This window comes from Triturus cristatus, chromosome 7, assembly GCF_964204655.1.
Source record: "Triturus cristatus chromosome 7, aTriCri1.1, whole genome shotgun sequence".
In the NCBI taxonomy this organism is placed as follows: domain Eukaryota; kingdom Metazoa; phylum Chordata; class Amphibia; order Caudata; family Salamandridae; genus Triturus; species Triturus cristatus.
The window spans coordinates 101,707,837-101,728,831 of record NC_140590.1 but is presented as its reverse complement, the minus strand read 5'-3'; the positions used below and the strand labels follow the sequence as shown (position 1 = coordinate 101,728,831).

Genomic DNA, 20,995 nt, shown 5'->3' with positions numbered 1-20,995 from the left:
CACTGGAAGAAACCAAACCAACACCGTGCCCCCCTACTTCTCTGAAGAACAAGATCTCCTCTGCAGAATCCCGCAGGGTCCCTCACTCCACCCAATGCTCTTCAACATCTACAAGACATCTCTGGCACACATCATACGAGCCCACAACATAAACTTCCTCACACTAACTCACTAATGACAAGCAACTTATACTGTTCCTCTTGGACAAAACACTCAGCACCAGGAGCAAGTTCACCACATGCATGACTGCAGTGGCCACCTGGATGAAATCTATTTGCCTTAAACTGAACTCAGACAAGACCGAAGTGGTGGTCTTCAGGAAAGACGCCTTGGCATGGAACTCCACCTGGTGGATGATATGCCTTGAACTCACCCCCTCCAGGCCTTGCCCACAAGCGAGAAACTTCAGAATCATCATAGACAACAAACTGGACATGACTTCCCAAGCCAACGTTGGGGTCTCGTTCTGCTTCAACACCAAGGATGTGAAGAGAATCTTCAAGTGGCAACCAAAGAACACAAGGAAAACGATCACCCACACCCCTATCACCAGCAGACTAGACTATGGGAACACCCTCTATGCTGGGATAACCAACCAACATACAATGCTCCAGCGTAAATAAACAAACTAACACACAAGGTTTGTTCATATCTTTTTAGATTGGGAAAGGTTATTTTAAATACCTAATAGCCAAAACTTTGATGCATGAAATTACCCATAGCCGGTGAAATACACACCCAAAATAAAAAATAAAGCAATGTACATGTAATCAATAGATTACCAACATGCCATAGTTGTAAACTGGGGCCAACAGGGATGTGCAGGATATGTAATCCAGTAACATAAGATCTGTTCTGTTCTGTCTGCGCTGCTATCACAAGACCCTCCCAGCTCCAACAAATCATATCAGACGGACCACTTCACATATGTCTGACACCGAACAGATGTATCTAATGTTGGGTGTCCCGTAGCTCCCAACAGAACCATAACACATACAAACATGCATACATGCAAGCATGTATGCATAATCACATGTGCTTCTACTTACACACAGCAGCACACATAAGACAGAACACCTAGCCAAGTTATGTTATTTAGATATGGTGACCAGATGACTCCATGTCACCGATGGGGGCACATTGTTTCCAGTTTTGCATTTTGATGTAACATCAGAGCATTCTGGGAGTTGTTGTCTTGGGTCGTTTTGATTGAGTCAATCACATCAACACACCTGAGACCATGGTAAATAAAAGCAAAGTAGTTTGGGAATGTAAAAGTGGTGTCCAGTGCCATGCAGCCGTCTGATCCCCCTATATATATAATGGCCTATTACATGGCCCTTAACACCTCACATGCACCCCAACAGCAGATTTATTTGTAAATAAACCTTCACATCTCAGGCAACAAACTCATGAACATGGCTTAATGTGTAATAGGCTGTATATCAAAATGTCCTGACGTGTACAAAAACGCAGTGTCAAGTGCTGTTCCATTTGCCTGCAGGAGGTTTGTTTGTTGTGCCATGGGATGTTCTGGGGCTGTAATACCTCTGTTTCCCCTACAGCGGGGAATGACGTTTACCCCATCCAGGCTCAGGGTGTGATGCCTGTTTACCAACCCTACCGATGTAGGCGGTGAGCAAAAGCGTTTACAGTAATCCTACTGTTTAAAGGATGCGAGCGTCCCATCCTACCACTTTTTGTTAAGGCCGGACTGGACCCGCCCACTTGCAGTGAGAAACATCGCCTGCAAACACACCCGAGCCAGTCTCATCCTTGGCCTTGCCCGACGAACGACATCACACCCCACCTCAGGAAACTCCGCTGGCTCCCCATACAGAAGAGATGCCAATTCAAGCTGCTGACCCACGCACACAAGTCTCTCCACAACCGAGGACCTGCATACATTAACCACCTCCTGAACTTCCACTAACCATCCGTTTCACTTGCCCATACTCCCCACATCTACTGAAGCAGAAGTGGAGGAAACCCCTGCTCCCAAATCGCAGCAAAGGCCTGTAACAACCTTCCCACGCACCTCCAGACCATCACCCTACTTCCGGAATTCTGAATGGCCCTCAAGACTGGCTGTTCGAATAATCCTTCGGGGCCTGCAAGCTCCTGGATACCCCATTGGGTGATTAGTCGCATTAACTCAGGATCGAAACACGCCCCAGAATTCTATGGCACCGCCTGGTGAACATAGGAAGGAAATGTGCACCCTCATGGGGTCTGGCACGGGCTTTTGATCGCCTCACATCTGTCCTCACGTCTTTGTGTCAAAGATTGAAGGGGTAAGTTCAGTGAAACAGAGGACGTGTCAATGCTGAGACAGCAGTAGCAGGCTGGCCCACAGGGGAGTGCACACTTTTCCAGACAGGCCATGCTCCTCAAGGGGTGGTAGCAGAGGCTGGGAAGGGGGAGTGGGGAATGTCATGCAGCCTCCAGGCTCCTGCATTAGAAGTCATTCTATAGGAAACTCTACCCCTGGCAGAGCTGAGCAGACAACAGTTGTCCAGCTACAGGGACTGCTTCTCCTATCTTTTTACTACATCAACAAATGAGGAGTAAGCAGAGTGGGGTCAAGCAAAAGCCTACATTGCGTCATTTCAGATGACATCATCATTACACTAATCAGTTATTTTTGAAACCTTAAAAATCCTACCACTACCACTTTTGGTCATAGAAGTTGACAAGTATGGTGATGCAGCTCCTGTACACATTAAAAAACGTAAACCGGCCTGGAGGAATATTGTTTATGTTGTGATAAGGTGAAGACAGAGCACAGATTAAGCATCCTTGAAAGTGAGTAGAGCACTTGTCGCCCTGACCTCCAGAAATACCAATTTGTTGCTGTCCCTGGGACCGCAGCCCCTGTCCTGTCCTTGTGGAGGGAGTAAGGCCCAGGTTCCTGTGGAGGGAGTAAGGCCCAGGTTCCTGTGGAGGGAGTAAGGCCCGGTTTCCTGTGGAGGTAGTAAGGCCTAGGTTCCTGTGGAGGTAGTAAGGCCCAGGTTCCTGTGGAGGTAGTAAGGTCCAGGTTCCTGTGGAGGGAGTAAGGCCCATGTTCCTGTGGAGGTAATAAGGCCCAGGTTCCTGTGGAGGAAGTAAGGCCTAGGTTCCTGTGGAGGGAGTAAGGCCCAGGTTCCTGTGGAGGTAGTAAGGCCTAGGTTCCTGTGGAGGTAGTAAGGCCCAGTTTGGCAGATGTCCCTAGCTGAGCCCCCAGAGGGCAGTCTCAAGTTCTTTAAATGAACAGGTTCTCACAGGCAAGAAGCTACTGCCCAGTTCGGAGAGGGAGAGAACTGATACCTCTAGGCGGAGTCGGGCAGTATGTTCTGGGCAGTATCAGCTGCACACATCTTAGCAGAAACCGTCAACTGTGAGACAGAAGGATTTATGTTGATAACAGCACTCTCTGTGTCTCATGTTCCACCCTACCATGGCCAGATTTGGAGCCCAAAGCAGCCCTGGCTAATTTTGCCAGACCAGCCTCCGTACACTGCAAATCAAACAAGCATAGGGAGCGAGCCTGACAATACAAGGGGATTTGATTGGGTTCTATCCTAAGAAAATTTGAGAAAACATGGTGCACTCCACAACACATTTTTTATTATATATTCAATTGTATTCGTTTTCAACACATAGTAAATAATGACCTTGCAGTGCACCAGGATACAGCAAACTTTATTGGGGTTCTTCAATGATTCCCTCACTAACACCCTCCAATAGTGCATCTCGTCTCTCCATAGTCCCTCTCTCAAATGTATTTCATTTGTTGTATAGCATATCTCATATCAGTGTAGGGTGTCGGTGCATTTTACGCAGCACACACATACCGAGACAATGAATCATACGTGTGTAAATCAGTGTATAGAAAATGTTACATAAGACAAAGGGGACAATGTGTAGGATTCATGTCATCCACACTGGTAGGCATGTTTTTTAGAGTGCTTGGTCTGGGGAAGCACAAACTCAGAATTCAGAACGTAACACAGTGGTTAGGATTGACTTCACTAATAAGAATTTATTTCTACACAAACCCTTTTTAGCAAAATTAGGATAATGAAAGATTGGGACAAAAACATAGCTTTCTAACCTAGATTACGACTGTAATTTATGAACTGCACAGTAACAAAAGAATGTCTGTAACAAAAGCAACTATGCACATCAAATACTGTTTTGTGATCTGCATAGTACACGCTCTTTGCAGCAGGCATATTAACCCTCTGCACTACCTGAGATGAGACAAAACTCTGATCTCTCTCCAGCAGGTAAATTAATCACAAGAGCTATATATTGTTGCCTTGAAACTGTTGGACATTCAAGGAACTTTGAAGTGCATTTAAAACTGCTGCACAGCTACAAACCCTGCCTAGGGTAACAAAAGCTGCCCCCACCCTTCCGGGGAAACACCCGATGCCCGGTACGGAGAGTCAGCCTGGCACCCTAGAAGAGCAGGGATCGACGCCTCGGGCTGTGCGGAAGAGGGCGGATGCGCGCGGACCGGTGTTTGTTTACTCGGCTCCTCCCGGAAGTGCCTCCCAGGTGAGCCCGCGCCTGGGGGTGACTCCGCAGCATGCACAGCTCTAAGTGCAGACGAGGCGTGCACTGTCACAACAGGCTCTCTCTGCCAGGGTGAAATACGGAGTCCAAGCCTCGTTACCACGCGCCAATGAGTTCTCCCATCACAGCCCTTATCTACAGAGGGCTGCCTCCTCCAGGAGGTGTCTTCCTTCCGCTTCCGTAAATGCCAAGTTATCAGACTGTGTATGTGTTACATTTCCATGTTTGCAAGGTACTTATGTGAGACATTTAAAAAAATATGCGTGACACTTTGAGTGATACTTTATAGTGAGTAGGACAAAACAGTGATGTTCATGTAATGAGATCAATATCACTCCTGAGGTGTAAGGTAACTAACCTATCCCTTTTCTGACATGGCACGTGGGGCGCTTCATTATTGCCCTCCATATTTTCCCACAGAGATTGAAAAAGAGAGAGCGGCAATCTCTGTGCGAATGGAAAGTGGCCACTCACTCCTGATGTCACGTTCGCTTCATATTCTCCTTTACCAATCTATCCTTCACTTCTCTAGCCCATTCCCTGAGTGGTTCTTCCCTACGCCACTTTCTCCCTCTCGACTTTTCCCTCTTCTCTCTAATTCTTTTTGTTGCCTCTCCATGTCTCTTGCTTTCCTTTCCTCCTCTCTGTTTTCCTCTCCTCTTAACACCATTTTGTCCCTTTCACCCTTCACTAGTATTTCCATTGCACCACTCTCTCCTGCGGTTGTATTTCTTTGTCCTCTCTTGCCCGATTTACCCTTCCATTTGTATGTCTCATTCCCTCTCCCTCCTGCCTATTTCTCTGCTCCAAAACCCCCCCGAAATAACCAAAAGCAAGGCGCTGACAAAGAATATTGCTTATCCGGATACAAATAATTACATTTGAGCCAAACTTTTATTGGACTTTTTACTTGGGAGTGTCCGCACTGGTCACAGTCACTGGGCACTGATTTATTTTGCTGCGGGTAAGCGTCATTGGCTCCCATGCTAAGTATTACTAGTTTTTTTCCAATATGAAGGTGGGGGTGTTAGAGTGGGGTGAGTAGGCTCTAAGCTTACTCAATATCTCTTCTTGGCTTCCCCGCTTCCAGCTGGCACCATCTGTTGCTTGCCATCACAAGAGATTAATATGCCTTGGTGGGTGGGTACACATAGGTAGGTAGCAGCCTGCCTGGTGTCGAATTAGCCAGTAACTAGCAGGAAGTGGCGAAGGGGCTAAGCTGAGGCCCCAGACACATAAACTTCAGCTGTGTCTATGGAAACATCACCTCTTTTCGACCTGTACCCTGACTTGGAATCTTGGTTGGAGCAAACTGACAGCTTTTGCTGAATGTCTGCAGGAACACACAGAAAGAAGGAGCTCTGATTGAGTGACTAATGCATTTCAGTCTAGTAATGCGGGGACACTCACTAAAAAGTTTTAGTCTAACCCGTGATGCGTGGCACATGGCAGGGCTGCACCTCATATCCGCTATATAGTATTTTGTTTATGTCTACTATCTTGTCCCCTCCCGTTCCCTTTTAACCCATGTTGGCATTATGTCCACTTCCTGGAATGTCAAGCCTTATTATGATCAAGGGCGGGTGAGGTGGAACTCTAAGGACTGTAACGAGGAAGCTCTGGGTCAGGAGTAATGAAGATCCCCTGTAAGTAATGCATGTGCCATTCGCCCTACACTTCCTCATTACATACTTTATCGACTGAGTTTTATATTTGATTGCTGTTTTAATATCGCAACTTAGATTGGTCTTTGTAAATTATTTTAGGTAATCATACCATAAAGATTTACTTTACTTACTTCAACTGAGGATATAGCAAGCTCCCTTTCCTTTGCTTAAATGAAGGAACAATTCTGCCCATGAACCATCTGTTTCTCTCGTCGAGTGGCCCTGTCTGTTACAGGGTGCCATTTGTCCTGCTGTTTTATATACTGATATTATAGCAAATTTTATCCACATAATTATTATAGATGTTTTCATTCCTTTCGCATTTCTATCAAAATAACATTTTACAGATTGAGAAGAATGAAAGGAGCTTGTCCTTTCCAGATATATTCAAACGGCTCGCCCCACACCTGATGCATATAATATTCTTCTTTCTTGAGTGAGTCTTGGGAGAAATTTGGTAAACTTTTTCTGTTCTTGATGAATTTTCGGAGTAATTTAAATTATGAAAGTCTGGCCGGTTTTAAGATCACTTTGTTAGGAAGTAATATCAAGTATGGCTCATCAATTACTAATGCTTCTAAAGCCACCTTCTAACTGTGTTTTACACACTCTGCCCCAATGCACTTTTCATGGCATCCCTTTCCATGCTCCGTAAGAGCCCGTGTCTTACATGTATATATTCAGTCCTCACTGCAGAGTTTGGTGCTCCTGACACCGTAAGAATTTGAGGTTCTGTAAACGCTGTAGAAATCTGCTCAATATATAAAGTAAAATAAACTCAAGAGACCAGCCTGCATAAGGCACTAACCCACTGTGGTGCCCCGTGCTCTTAGCTAGTTTTCCTAAGTAAAAGGCCCCATACATATACACTTGTACAAGTTATATTCCTCAAATACTCACACAGACATATCATGGAATCCTTCATTAATAACTCTTTAAATCTAGATCTGAATACTCACCTCATATTGTCCAGCATCAATGTGTACATTTATAAAGACCTAGAAGGTCAGAAATACCACAGCAATATTAAAACTAAGAGCTATCCTTTGATTTAGTTCTACTTAAGTTTCCTCCCTCTATTAACAGTGGTGGAGAATGTCCTCTCAAAAGCTTATGCTCTAATTCAAACTGAATCCTCTACAGCTGCTCTGGATAAAACTATGAAGCTTTTCCATGGATAAAACTATGAAGCTTTTCCATGGATAAAACTATGAACCGTATCCATGGATAAAACTATGAAGCTTTTCCATGGATAAAACTATGAAGCTTTTCCATGGATAATACTATGAACCGTATCCATGGATAAAACTATTAAGCTTTTCCATGGATAAAACTATGAACTGTATCCATGGATAAAACTATGAAGCTTTTCCATGGATAAAACTATGAAGCTTTTCCATGGATAAAACTATGAACCATATCCATGGATAAAACTATGAAGCTTTTCCATGGATAAAACTATGAAGCTTTTCCATGGATAAAACTATGAACCGTATCCATGGATAAAACTATGAAGCTTTTCCATGGATAAAACTATGAAGCTTTTCCATGGATAAAACTATGAACCGTATCCATGGATAAAACTATGAACCGTTTCCATGGATAAAACTATGAAGCTTTTCCATGGATAAAACTATGAAGCTTTTCCATGGATACAACTATGAACCGTATCCATGGATAAAACTATGAAGCTTTTGCATGGATAAAACTATGAAGCTTTTCCATGGATAAAACTTTGAACCATATCCATAAATAAAACTATGAACCTAATCCATTTATAAGACTATGAACTGTATCCATGGATAAAGCTATGAACCCAATCCATTGATAAAGCTATGAACCTTATCCACGGGTAAAGCTATGAACCGTATCCACGGGTAAAACTATGAAGCTTATTCATGTGTGAACATGCTTTTCAGGAATGTATTCTCCGGGGCGTGTTTACAGCTGTGTCATTGTTCCTTGATCACTGGAACTTTGTAGAGTTATTACACTTGAACCTAACATCCTCGTATTTGTTTGAAGTGTTCTTTTATCCCCGTGTTGAAGTGTGGTGAAGTTGTCAGTAACAGGAATCTAGAATTAAAACTCAAGAGTCATGTGTGTGGCCAATTGAACCTCCGAACATCGATCACTTCCACAATTGTGTACATTGACCTGTTGATTCTCAACACTGACTTAGTAATGCCTTCATAAGGACTGTAATTAACTCTTAAAATCCCCTTGATATCACCTGTACCTGTTGGGAGTTGGGGTTTCTTCCAAGCAGGCCAATTGTACCAAGGATGTTTGTTTATAGGGTAGTCACTATAGCTTACAATATAGGGAGTGGCTCCAGAGTACTTTTTGTACTTTACAAAAGGAATCAATCAATAGAATGTTGTTGACACAACCACCTAGTTCTAACAGAAATGTCCCATATACTCTTTTACCTACTTTAAGAAAAAGTCTCTATGTGGAGGATGGACTTCAGGTCAGGACCATTTGCTGTTCACAATCCCAACAGAGATGTTGGGGGTCTCTCTTGGAGAGAAAAAAACTTTGTTGTGCCAATCTTCAGATCTCCGAAACTTCATTGCATTCTCGGCCTGCCAACAAATCGAGGCCTGGAGCCCCCTTTACATCTTGGTAAGTCGGAGACTCCAGCAGCGACAAAAGCAGATGAAGGAGCCGATGTGACACTTAGACACAGAGACTACCCCAGTCTCATATGAGTTGGCCAAAGTCCTCTTCTTTAATTTCCCGCATGGTGAGAATGCCACTGATGGCAGAAGCGAAGGTGGCCACCATGCTTATGTCTTTTTGGGGTCACTTGGACCATTCTCCAGTCCCTTGAAGGAAGATATAATGATTAGGGGCTTTATTTAAAATTTGAAGGGAACTAAAAATCTTCTCATGTCTGGAGGAAACACTAAATAACATTCCTATGGTGTAAGAAATTCAGGAGTTGGATTGTTCTCCAGTGTGGGGCGACTGTTGGCAGAACTAAATAAATTACTGTCCATGCTTGCAAGCAGAGCCAAATATGTTTTTTGATAAAATCTTCTTTTCAGTAAATTTAACATAAATTAAAAATACTGAATTACATTTTTGAGAAATATTAAAATGAAACCGTGAATAGCATTGTAGCTATTTCCTAACTTGACTTATCAAAAACTGTACTTTATCAACAAATTTGCTTTTATCTTAGGGAAAGGATAACACAGCCTATGCAAGGAAATTGTTTTGTTGCATTTCACTACAGGGATACAGCAGCCTAAATATTAGGCATTTTGCGTGTGTGGACATCATGCATGAAGGTCTTGTGGGCTGGCAATGCAGGTGTGTGACTTAGCTAAAGCCTTCCATTGACATGTATCTGCTGTAGCTTTGCTCACAGCAGTTCAGAGCTACAGTGGCAGGCCTGAAGCCATGCTTTTAAAGTGACCGATGTGTGTGGTGTTAGTCCATGCCGCGGCTCACATGTAGCAACTACCTTTAATGCCACTGATGCTAGTTTATTTCCGTATCATTCTACTGTCACCTCAACTGAAAGTTAGACAGTTACCATACTGCAGATCTACCAACTCATATGGTACCAACATGCGTCACACGATATCGACTCCCTGCACACGGTCACACCATGAGGAGCGATGTCACATGGTGTCAGGGAGCACATTGGCATGATCGTACGGTGGCTAGAAAAACAAGTCGGAAACCACTAAGAAAGGGATTTCCAGCTCTTCTTTTGAGACTGTAAGCAGCCGATGTCCATTATGGTGTGAAAACATCCCAGGACCTTGGCAGCAGCCTCAGCAACCTTTTGGTTTTTGGGGACGGGGGAGAGGGGAAGGAGGTCGATGGGGGCAGGGGACGGGGGCAGATGGGCCTCTCAAGCAGCTCAGGGTATAAAGCTCTGTCCCTCCAAGGCCACGCCCCCTTCTCATATGGTACATTGTATTTTCAAGTTGACAGGTCTGATATTTGGTGGCCAGGGCACATTCACTGGGACAGATAGAAGCTTACAAGGGCATAGAATGAACATTACAGTACAAGCAGTCAGAGTATTTGTGGCAGCATGGCAATGAAGAGGTTTTCACAGCTTCCTGGTAACTGCAGGGATTTGCTGAGTCCTGCATGAGTGATTATGTGCATGGTGGCTGGGCTATTCAGCCACATATTGGCAGAGGAAGGGGCTCTCCATGTAATCCCTGCTGCCACAGTGGTGGTTGCTTCCCCCCAAGGTGTCTCCTGCTTGCATGGTGGGAATGGTTTGAGATGCCAAACATCTGTGACAGCAATTCTACCATGTCTAGGCAGCATAGAGTTTTTGCAATCAATACATTTGGCAACTGGAAATTGACCATGGGAGGAGGGTCACATTTCCAATGCCCACATTACAAATGTGCAATGAGTGTGCTCCAAAAATCTGTACCATACTCCATGCAGGTCTGCTATTGTGTTACACAGACAAACCAGGGCTGAAAAGGGTGGTGGACTGGCAGGCTTAAAATTACATGGGGGTCTTGGGTCATTTGCTGCAGCTCCACAACCATATTCTTACATGTTGGCATCACTCAGACTGCTTAAATAGAGCTGAGAAAACAGAGGTTGCAAGAGACTTTTTCTGGTGATCCCTCATTACCAGCCACCTGTAAACAAGATGTGCTTCCAAGATGAGCACGTTAGGAGAGCCACTGAGAAGAGTCTGCTTTAGAGAAAGTATATTTTAAATCAGGGTTTCATGATTGAATCATTGCCAAAACTGATAAGATGAGTAAGGAGGGGTAGATGTCTGTGCCTGAAACACTGTGTGACTTCTAAATCATAGAATAAATCTGGAACAGCGGAAGAATTATGTCTACTCCCCAAGATGCTCTGCCTTTGATTTGAATAGGAACAGGTCATTTTTCAGTGGATGTGAGAAATGCTAAAAGAGAATGGAAGTCCACCCAATGTCTCTAAACCACCAAACAAAGCCACTGGTGCAGAACATTCCATAGATTGATTAAGGTGACCATATCCTTTAAAGTAATTACTGACATGATTTGCAGGCTTGACCTTTTTTGTTATCACCTATTGCATTCTGGATGTTGTAGTTGCTTCCACAGAACTAAATCGACTAATACACATGAAAACAATGATTTGAGTGTTAAAAGTTCAGGACTGGAGGCAGTATTTGCTATGACCTGTAGTTGGGTGTTCAGACTGGGGTGGATTATCTTTTAGCTTTATAATTTCTCTCAGAAGTTGGGCGGCTTTTCATTAACCCCCAACTCTCAACCAGGTCTTTGTTGTAACTGGGCTTCTATGTTTTTGGATCTGGAGTTCCAAAAGCAGGCAAGAACATTCTTTGACATGATTGAGCATATGGGCATTTAGATGCTGCCTAAAATGGATTCACTGACATGGTAGAGTGCAACCGTCCTGATAATGCTTCTGATGTCTCTTCCAGTTAACTGCCTGGAGTGCTATGGTTGTGAGGGAGATGCGGAGTGCGATCAGTCGCCGATAAGCTGCCATGGACCTGACGCGTACTGCCAAACATCTGTCCTGAAAGCCTCTGTCTGTAAGTAACTTTATTTCACTTGCTGTTCTGCTGCAATGTGTTGTGCTTTAATCTTGTTAGGCTCTTGCTATATAAAAAAGTTTTAAACTCAGGTTTGCGTACAATGGTAGGAATGGCCCATTGGCAATTACTGAAAATGTCACAGAAAATAAGCCCAGAAATCAAATAAGTCCTTTCAAACAATTGAAACAGTGAACATATTTGCATACTTGTTGTTTATTAAAAAAAAATGCAACTGGATTTGTGAATGACTAGAAATAATGGGGTTCAAGTTTCTTTTCCCCACTATGTGCAATATTTTCTTTCAAATAACAAGATGCTTTAAAAAAGGGTAAAAACCTAAACCTAACTATATAGCAGCATCCATGAACATACCTATACCATGCGTACCAGTATCCATAAGCATATGGTGTAAACAGCACCTAAACCTTCTGGCGACTGGATACTTGTAATGGAACTAGAGAAAGTGTTGGTAAAGCAGAGCTATGGAAACATGTGATGGCCAGTCTCACCGGGGTAAAACCAGTCACATGTCAGGTGTGCCTAATTTGTGACTGGCTCTGCCCAGGCCCTACTGGCCTTTCAAAGTCTGTGGCCTGTAAGGACATTCCAATATCAGGCTTCGGGAAGCTACTACCACTGGCTGGCTTCTGGAAGCTACTACCACTAACCAGACTTCTGGGAGCTCTTACCACTAATTATTATTATTATTAGTTCGATTTGTAGCGCGCACGGCTGCCCCAGCAACGGGGCGTCCCAGCGCGGATGGGGGAACCTGATGGGGCATCAAGCATTTGATAACATTGCTCTTGTTCCTCTGTCCATCTGCAGTTTTTCTCACTGCCCTGAACATAAAGAAGACATGCGCCTATGGGGAAAGGCCAGATAAGGTGACACAGATCACTGCAAAGCGGAAAGTCAGCTTGTCGCTCCAGGAGAACTACTGCAACACCAACTTCTGCAATAACCAGACAGACTTTGGTAAGCATTTTCCTCTTTTCAACACAACCTCCAACTGAGATCACTTTCAAGAAAGAGGAACTTGGCTGTTACACCAAGGAAGTGCGGTCCACAGGTTGTAGTGTAGCATCTGCAATTCCAGTACTCTATGTACTACCTCAGTCCTACCACAGATGTTCCGAAATGGCTGTATTACATTATATAGAAAAAAAAAGTAAGAGAATTCCAGTTATTAGAAACCGTTTTACATAAACAGTTTAATCTGGGCTTTTAGAGGCTGAATGACATTCATTAGTTAGTAGAGTATAATTCTTAGAGGGTGGCAACCACCTCCCCCCGCAACTTTTGCCCATAATTCATGCAAATGTTTCGCCCATCCCTAATTACAATGCTGTTCCCTTACCAGGATTCACAATGGGGATCCATATTTAAGTTTCTTTTAAAATTCAGTCAGTTTTTTAGCAAATGAATTTTTTTTTTTATTACTTACATTTTTTTTTTAAGTAAACTACATATATGTCAAATTGCTTTCCACTCAATAGGTTTTCTATTATTTTAGGTCTCAGATAATGGTTTTTAATGTTTTGTTTTTTAATGACTTTACATTGCACTGTTGTATACTTAACAACTGCACTCAGACTGTTCCTATAATCCTCATACTCTTTAGGGTTAGAAGAGTTCCATTCTCCCTAGTGACTGGACTGTAACACATAGGGAGATTATATTTCCTATGATTCTGGATCCCACTTTTGAGTAATAACAAATATCACCACCCACATATGTGTTCTCATCCACTAAACATACTAAAATGCATATGTTGGTGTGTCCCCTCTGATCAGACAGTATTCAACTGAAGGAGGTGCAGAGAGAAGATATTGGCTCTGTGATAGGGAAGCAAGATGGCGGCTGCGTAACGGCCGTAGCGGTGTAGCGATGGAGACAGAGGAGACGAGCTCGATTTAATAAACTTACCGTTTACGGAGAGAGCCCGATGGCCATGATGCCGTGATGCCGTGATGCCGGAATGATGCTACTGCTAGTGTTCCCTATCATCCAAGGTTTTCATCGATCGGCAGAGGCAGCAGCAGCGGCGGTGGTGTCCGCGCTCGTACCCTCTCCGCGTCAAGCCTGCGGAAGCATTGGAAGCGCTGGAAGGCGGAGCCTAGACAGAGGAGCCCGGAGCTGGGTCAACCGAGCGAGACGGAGCGGAATTACGTGCGGAGTCAGCACTCGCTGGGAGTTGAGCGCTGCTAGCGCCCCGGGTATCTCTTACTGGCCAGCCCGTAGGCGAAGAAGGGAAATGCCTCCGAAAACGGCAGCAGCGGGAGCAAGGGCTGGGACGCAAAGGAGGAAAGGGACTAAGGAGGATGGCGTTGGAGTCAATAGCAGTACTGAGATCGAGGGAAAAGAAGCTCCTCCTGAGAGAGGAAGAAAACTGCAACAAAGCATGGTTAAGGTCCGGCCACCCCCTACCTCCATTGCAGACATCTTCCCAAAAGCCGGTAAGGAGGTGGGGAAGGAGAAAGAGAAAGAGGCGGCAGAGCAGGAGGGGCAGCAGGGGCAGGAGGTGGGAAGCACCTTACAGCTGAACGGAGGTGTAACTGGGGGCTTGGAAATTGGACTTCTCACAAAAGAATCACCCCCCACCGTAGATCGGGAAGAGGATTTGGTGTTGAACACCGACCCAACCCTGGGAACTAAAACTGTACAGAAAGAGAGCTTCGTGCAGAAAGAAGTTGATAAAACTGGCCCTGAGGCTTTCTCTGTAGGTGCAATGGTATCCGCACTGCCTCTAGTAGAAGACGCATCAAGCATGAGCATGAGATCCTGTAGAGCTGAGCCCGATCCTGACCAGGGGGAAGAATGTAGTGAGAAAGAGAAAGAGAAGGCCCCCAGTGAGTGTTTCTTTTCAACTTCTGAAGGGGCTGGGTGTTCCGAGGATGATGAAGTCAGTATAAGTTCGGAATCTGAGGTCGACTCAGGTAGCAACCTGGAATCAGATGTCCCTGTAACAGCGGTCAGGCCTCCTTTGGCAACAAGAGCTCTGACGCAGAGCCTCGACGCTAGATGCGATCTATCCTACGCTCTACCTCCCCAGGGGAGCCCAGGAGAAGAAAACAATAACCGGATACTCCTAGAGACAATCCATCAAGAAATCATTGCGCACAGAGAAGAGACTCGCCAGGACAATAGAAAAGCCCAGGCGGCAATGAGAAAGATGCAGGGCGTTGTGAGGAAACTTTCTAAGGCTTGCGCAAATACGGGGGACAGAGTTTCAAATCTGGAAGAGAGATTGGTAACTACAGAAGCGGAGGCCGCTGAAGCTATACGCAAGGTCGATGCCCATTGTGACCAGGTGGTCGATCTTCAATGGAAGACTGAGGAGTTAGAAAATAGGCTCCGCAGAAATAACCTGAGGGTTCTAGGGATTCCCGAGGGAGCCGAGGGATTGGATATAAGGGCCTATATCATCAAGCTATTCCAGCAAGCGTTCCCAGAACTTTCTAGTTGGAACTGGGCCACTGAGATCCAGCGGGTTCACCGTACCCCTTTTAAAATCCGAAAGAATGCGAGGGAAGGAGATAAACCCAGAGCGGTACTTGTATTTTTCGGTAACTTCATCTTAAGGCAGGCTATCGCTGAAAAAGCAAGGCCGGACGCTAAGAGAGCTGGAGAAGGAATTTCGTTTTTTGTCCGCCCAGACTATTGCCATTCGACTGTTGAGCGAAGGTGGAGATTAAGGGAGATGATCAAACCGTTCCGGGACAAGAAAATGCAGGCCTTCGTGATAAACCCGGCACAGTTAAAAGTAATCAATGATGGCAAGACTCTCTACTTTAGCTCGGAAATTAAAGCTAAGGAGTATCTGGACTCTGTTAGTAATTAGTTTTCAGACCATAAGCCACTTTCTGGACTAGGTGTTAAAATGTATCTGCACCTTTCCCCTTCGGGAGCAAGGTAGTGGAAATCTAATTGGAATATAATTTGCAAAGTTAAAAATGGGTCTCTTTCTCCTTTCTTTCTTTTTTTTTTTTTTTCTCATTGTTTCTTTTTTTTTTTTTTTTTTTTTTATCTTTATTTTTCTTATACTTGCTGGATATGTCTAGTCCTTAGATTAAAAGGGTTCTAGTAGGTACTAGCTTTTCTCATGCTGTCTCCATCGCAGGCATCGCTGCCCATCATGTGCACAGACCAGGTCTGAGCGCTTCGCTGACGGCGGTAGGTTGGGGCTGGAAGGGGGGGGGATTTAGTCAGGGGCTGGAAGGGGAGGGCTTGGGAGTGGGGAGGGGGTCAGGGAAAAAAGGGGGAAAAATTCGCAGTTTGGTACACTATGGGTCTAATAGGTGGGGTAAGATTTTTAGGATTAGGTATCAGTTGAAGCTTCAGACAGTTTTAGCCGTTCAAGTAGACTCTCAGGATGGCGAACATTAGGATTTGTACAGTTAATATTGGTGGACTGAACGATTGGAGGAAACGCCAAAATTTAGCCCATTTCCTCAAGTTCAATAGATTGGATGTCTTGTGTATGCAAGAAACGCACCTCCCATGGGCCAAAAGGAATCTCATGTCTGTGAGAGGTTATCAGTTAGTGGCATGCACGACGCAATCATCTACTATTAGGGGGGTTGCAGTTTTGGTCAGAGCTTCTTTGGGAGGAGTCAGACGGATTAAAGTGGATGGAAATGGGAGATGGGTTCTAGCTGAGCTGGAAAAGGGCTTCACAATTTGCGTAGTTTATGGATCAAACAACGATGACCCAGAGATTTTCGACTTTCTGGAAATAGAGTTAGCTACTTGGTCAACCCCCATAATTTTTTGTGGTGACCTTAATATTTCAGCAGACTGGGGTCCGAATGCAATTTATAAAGGGCGAAAACCCAAAGTTTTTAGGGCAGTCTCATCTTTAATCAGGTCACATGGGCTGCTAGATGTTTGGGGGATAAAGGAACCCAAAGACCCAGGGTATACATACTTTTCAAATCCCCACCAGAGATATTTCAGGTTGGATTATTTCTTAATATCAGATTCCGTAATAAGCAGGATAACAATCTCTAAATCCCCAAAGACATTATCGGATCACAACCCTTTGGTTTTAACTTATAATCTGGACGGGCTAGAAAGGGCACGAACAAGGTGGACATTGGAAAGGAGATTACTATTCGACGACAGATTTGTAGAACATGTTAGGAAATGGGTCGAGGAATATTTTTCGGCCAACAGATATAGCGCCTCACGCAATTGCGTATGGGAGGCATTCAAGGACGCCTTAAGAGGCGAATTAATAAGTTGTGCGGCAAGATTGAGAAGGGAAGACAGGAGTGAGATAGAAAGATTAATGCGGGAACTCGCAACAGCCGAGGTTCAACACACTACCGATATAGTACAAGGCAGGGATAGCTCAGAGAGCCAAAGGATATTAGTAGCAGCCAAAGCAGATTTACAGAAGGCCTTTACATTCAAGGCAACAAGTGAATTCAAAACTACCAGGATTCAACGTTATGAAACTGGAGAGCAAGCCGGTAGGTTATTGGCACTGCAAATTAAACAGGAAAGAGTTAAAAATAACATTATTAAGATAGAAGATAATGGGAAAGAGTACACGGAAGCTAAAGATATCCTCCAGGTGTTTAAGAATTTTTACCAAGATCTCTATAGGGAGGAAAATGTTAAAGGCCTACGAGGCCACGAGTATATAGACACCGGCCCACGCCTTGACAACACCGTCAGGGAGGAATTGGAGGACGATATTAGTGAGAGTGAGTTAGTAAATGCCTTGCAGGAGCTTCCCACTGGCAAAGCTGCGGGCCCGGACGGGATCCCGCTCGAGGTATATAAATGCTTTGCTTCTGCCATCACCCCATACCTGCTTGATTTATTTAATGGTATAGTTTATACAGGGGTGGATGAAACAGTAATTAAAGGTCTGGAATCAATTTTCATAAAATTTGTTTGGCAATATGGGCGAGTCAGGCGTTCTACTAATTTATTATCTCTCCCCAGGGATAGGGGGGGTCTGGCATTACCGAATCTGAGGCTTTATCATTGGTCATGTTTGTTGGTACATATGTCTATCCTCTTTCAGACTGAGGCTAAACCCGCCCAGGGGAATCTTGGTACTCAGATGCCCCCCTCAATATTTGAATTATTAATTGGCCGTAAAGCGGTAGGTTTACTTATGCGGGAAGTAGATCGAAGGTATTACAGAAAGGCCCGCTTTAAGGTATTGGAAGGGGCTTGGGGACCTGGAGGGCAGTGTCAAAGTTTTTTGGTATCCCTAAAGTAAATCGATACCTTCACCTCCATAATTCTAGGATATTCCCTCAGATGGCAGATGATAAAAATCTGCAGGCATGGGGAAATTTGGGAATTAGGACAGTTAGGGATTTAATGAGCGGGGAGGAGATTCTGGATTTTGAGTCACTACAATACAGTGTTGGCATTTCTAGCAAATACTGGCTGTTGTATTTAAGATTAACAAGCTGGATGAAGGCCGTAAGACCTAGGACTCTACTGGTAGATGAATTTCCCATTATGGACCAGCTAGTCAAGGGGTGTGAGAAGATCAAGGCTTTCTATACTTTATTTATTGGCTCAATACAAGATGATCTGGAAAAAATAGAATCCTCTTTGGCTATGAAATTGGGGAATCCTGACGTAGATTTAGACTATGCCCTTCTCTTACAAAAGAAAATATTCCGCTCCTCTAATTTGAAGGCGCAACATTATAAAACCTTGTTCAATTTATACCATACGCCTGCGAAACTATATTCTTGGGGGATAAGGGAAGATGATCATTGTCCCAGATGCAAGACAGGCCAGGCTGATTTGCTCCATATGTTTAATGACTGTAAGGCCTTGGAGGGAATACAGAGGGAAATAGAAAAATTTTGGGAGGGGCTGTTAGGCCAAAAAATCTTATTGTCAACCACCCTTATGATACTAGGTACTGATAATAGGCTAAATCTGGGGGAAACGGAGGAGGCCCTGGTGTTTATCTCCGTTGCAGTACTTAGGTTATTAATTTCTGCAGGCTGGAAAGATATTGTTGCTCCTTCTTTTCAAATGTGGCTTACTAGACTACTTGGCTTACATAATATAGAGATCTTGCTGTACGCCCAGAAGGGGAAAAAAATAGGTGATTTCGGGAAAGGTATTTGGGCTCCCATTACAAGGTGGAGGAAGGCAAGATCAAGAGAATGAGTGAGGAGGAGAGCAGGTCATAGTGAATAGAAAGAAGGAATTTAATTTGTTATTTGTTGTTCTGAGGTGGCAAAAGGCTTTTGAAGATGATGCTTCAACTGTAAGTTTAAAATTTATGTACTGGTTTGTTTCTTGATGTATTATGATGTCATTATGTACCTACTGCAAATAAAAAAAAAAAAAAAAAAAAAAAAAAAAGAGAAGATATTGGCTCATACAGAAGTGCCACCAAAGAGGGGGACCGCAGAAGAGGCTGCCGACGCTAGTGGGCGAGGTAGTGCTCAGGAGAGAAGAGCAAGGCATGACAGAAAGATGGATGTGAGAAAGTCATCCTTTTTGCTCTGATCACCCACATCTTTTGACTGATATTGTTGGTAACTGACTCAGACTGTGCCCTGGCCAGAGCCAGTGCTCTGATTCAAAGGTATATGGTAATTAGGTGTAATTACAATTGGGATTAACAACCTACTTGTATGTCCCTAGTATATGATAGGCCATGCAGGTTTAGAGGCCCAGCAGATTCAATGCACTTAAGTGTGCACAACTGTGGTGGCTGCTGTCATTTTAAAAGCCAATCCTGCTTTTTTAGCTGCTTTTACATTTTATGCAAATCCAACTTTGGATTTCATGTATTTCCAAAGTATTAAACTACATTATTTTACATATAAGTCACCTCTAAGTTCTACCCCAGGTGCCCCAGGGTAGGGTGCCATGTAAAAATAAGCAGGGACATTTAAAAAATGTTAATATTCCCTGGTGAGGGAAAACGACCAATTTTGTTTCCCCCCATTGTAGCCTTTTAGCTCCATAGGATAACTTGGGGATACTATAATGCAGTGTATCTATTGACAGGAGTGAGCTAAAATAATATTTCAAGGAGTTAAAAGATTGGTAAAGATAAACTCAACAACTTGCCCCTGAAATTATCATAACTAATACAGAAAATAACTTATACAACTTTCTCTTCTGTGAGCCAAAATCCAGTCTGCTAGCAGCCTCTCCTGATTGGCCAGCCCTTAACAGGCTTAGCCAAACTGATGGATGAGGTGATAAGTGGCCTGCACAGAGACAGGTTATCTGATGGAGGGAGCTCTGCAGCTGCCGAGGCCAGGCCAGGATGGGGGCTGGGTAAATCAAACGGGGCTTCAAAGAGAGCAGGACAGTAAGGAATGCCAGCCAGGCCTACCCCCTCTTCCTGTACCCCTCAGCCAGATGGCAGCCCCAGGATTTGAATTTGCAGGAGGGCTGAAAAGGGAGTGTTAATGAAAATGAGCCACATCAGTAGGTTGGTTTAGCCAGCTCTTACTCCCCAGGAGGGAACATTTCCATCTTGCATTTTAAAGTGCAGTGCTTTGTGACACAAGAAAATGCCCCGCTTCAGAGGCAGCTGTCATGCATTTGGTTGGCACCCGTAACCCCATTGCCCAGCGGTGCTCCCTTGCTTGTTGCCCCAGAACAGTGGAATAATATATGAGAGATGCATAGCAACTCAGATATGCTGTCTGAAACTACAAGGAGAAGAGGGACTGCCCTGCTGGAACCCTGGTCTGCATCCCAAAAGGATGGCACTCTGAAGGACTGCGTTTGCTGCACACTTGGAATTACAGCCCTGAGGACTTTGCCTTGCTTCAAAAAGGAATAAGGAATAGACTCCTTGAAAGCAACAGGCTAACAGAGCTCACCTGCACCATCTACCACAAGATGTCCCCAGCCTGGAGTGTGTCCAATGGACGTTTTAGGATTTGGCCGATGCATTCTGGGAACTGTAGTCTCAACTTCAGAGGAGCAACTCAGAGACTCTGCAAACTTGGATTTGTGTTGTGGACACTTTGAACCCTCAAGAGGAACTTTAGGAAGAAGTTTCAGAAGTTTCAAGCAACTTTTGTAAAAACTTCATAAGATGACTGACATGACGTCAAGAGTCAAGCTGACTGCCTCACACTGCAACCTGGCCTGGATTTTAGGTAAGTCCAGCTGAAAGCTCAGGAGCACAAGACATCCATGAGTTGACCAGGGGCTCCCGCTGAACCAAGCCTACGAGGCTGCTTCAAATCGGGCC

General features: G+C 44.3%; 1 protein-coding gene across 1 annotated transcript in view; it reads left to right on the top strand.

Annotated features, from left to right (window-relative positions):
• Positions 1-20,995, top strand: part of LOC146808923 (uncharacterized) — a 51,743-nt gene that overhangs the window by 9,687 nt on the left and 21,061 nt on the right. The window contains exons 2-3 of the mRNA XM_085615726.1: positions 11,662-11,775; positions 12,607-12,756. Of these exons, the coding sequence (XP_085471852.1) occupies positions 11,662-11,775; positions 12,607-12,756 (264 nt within the window). The remainder of the gene's footprint in view (positions 1-11,661; positions 11,776-12,606; positions 12,757-20,995) is intronic.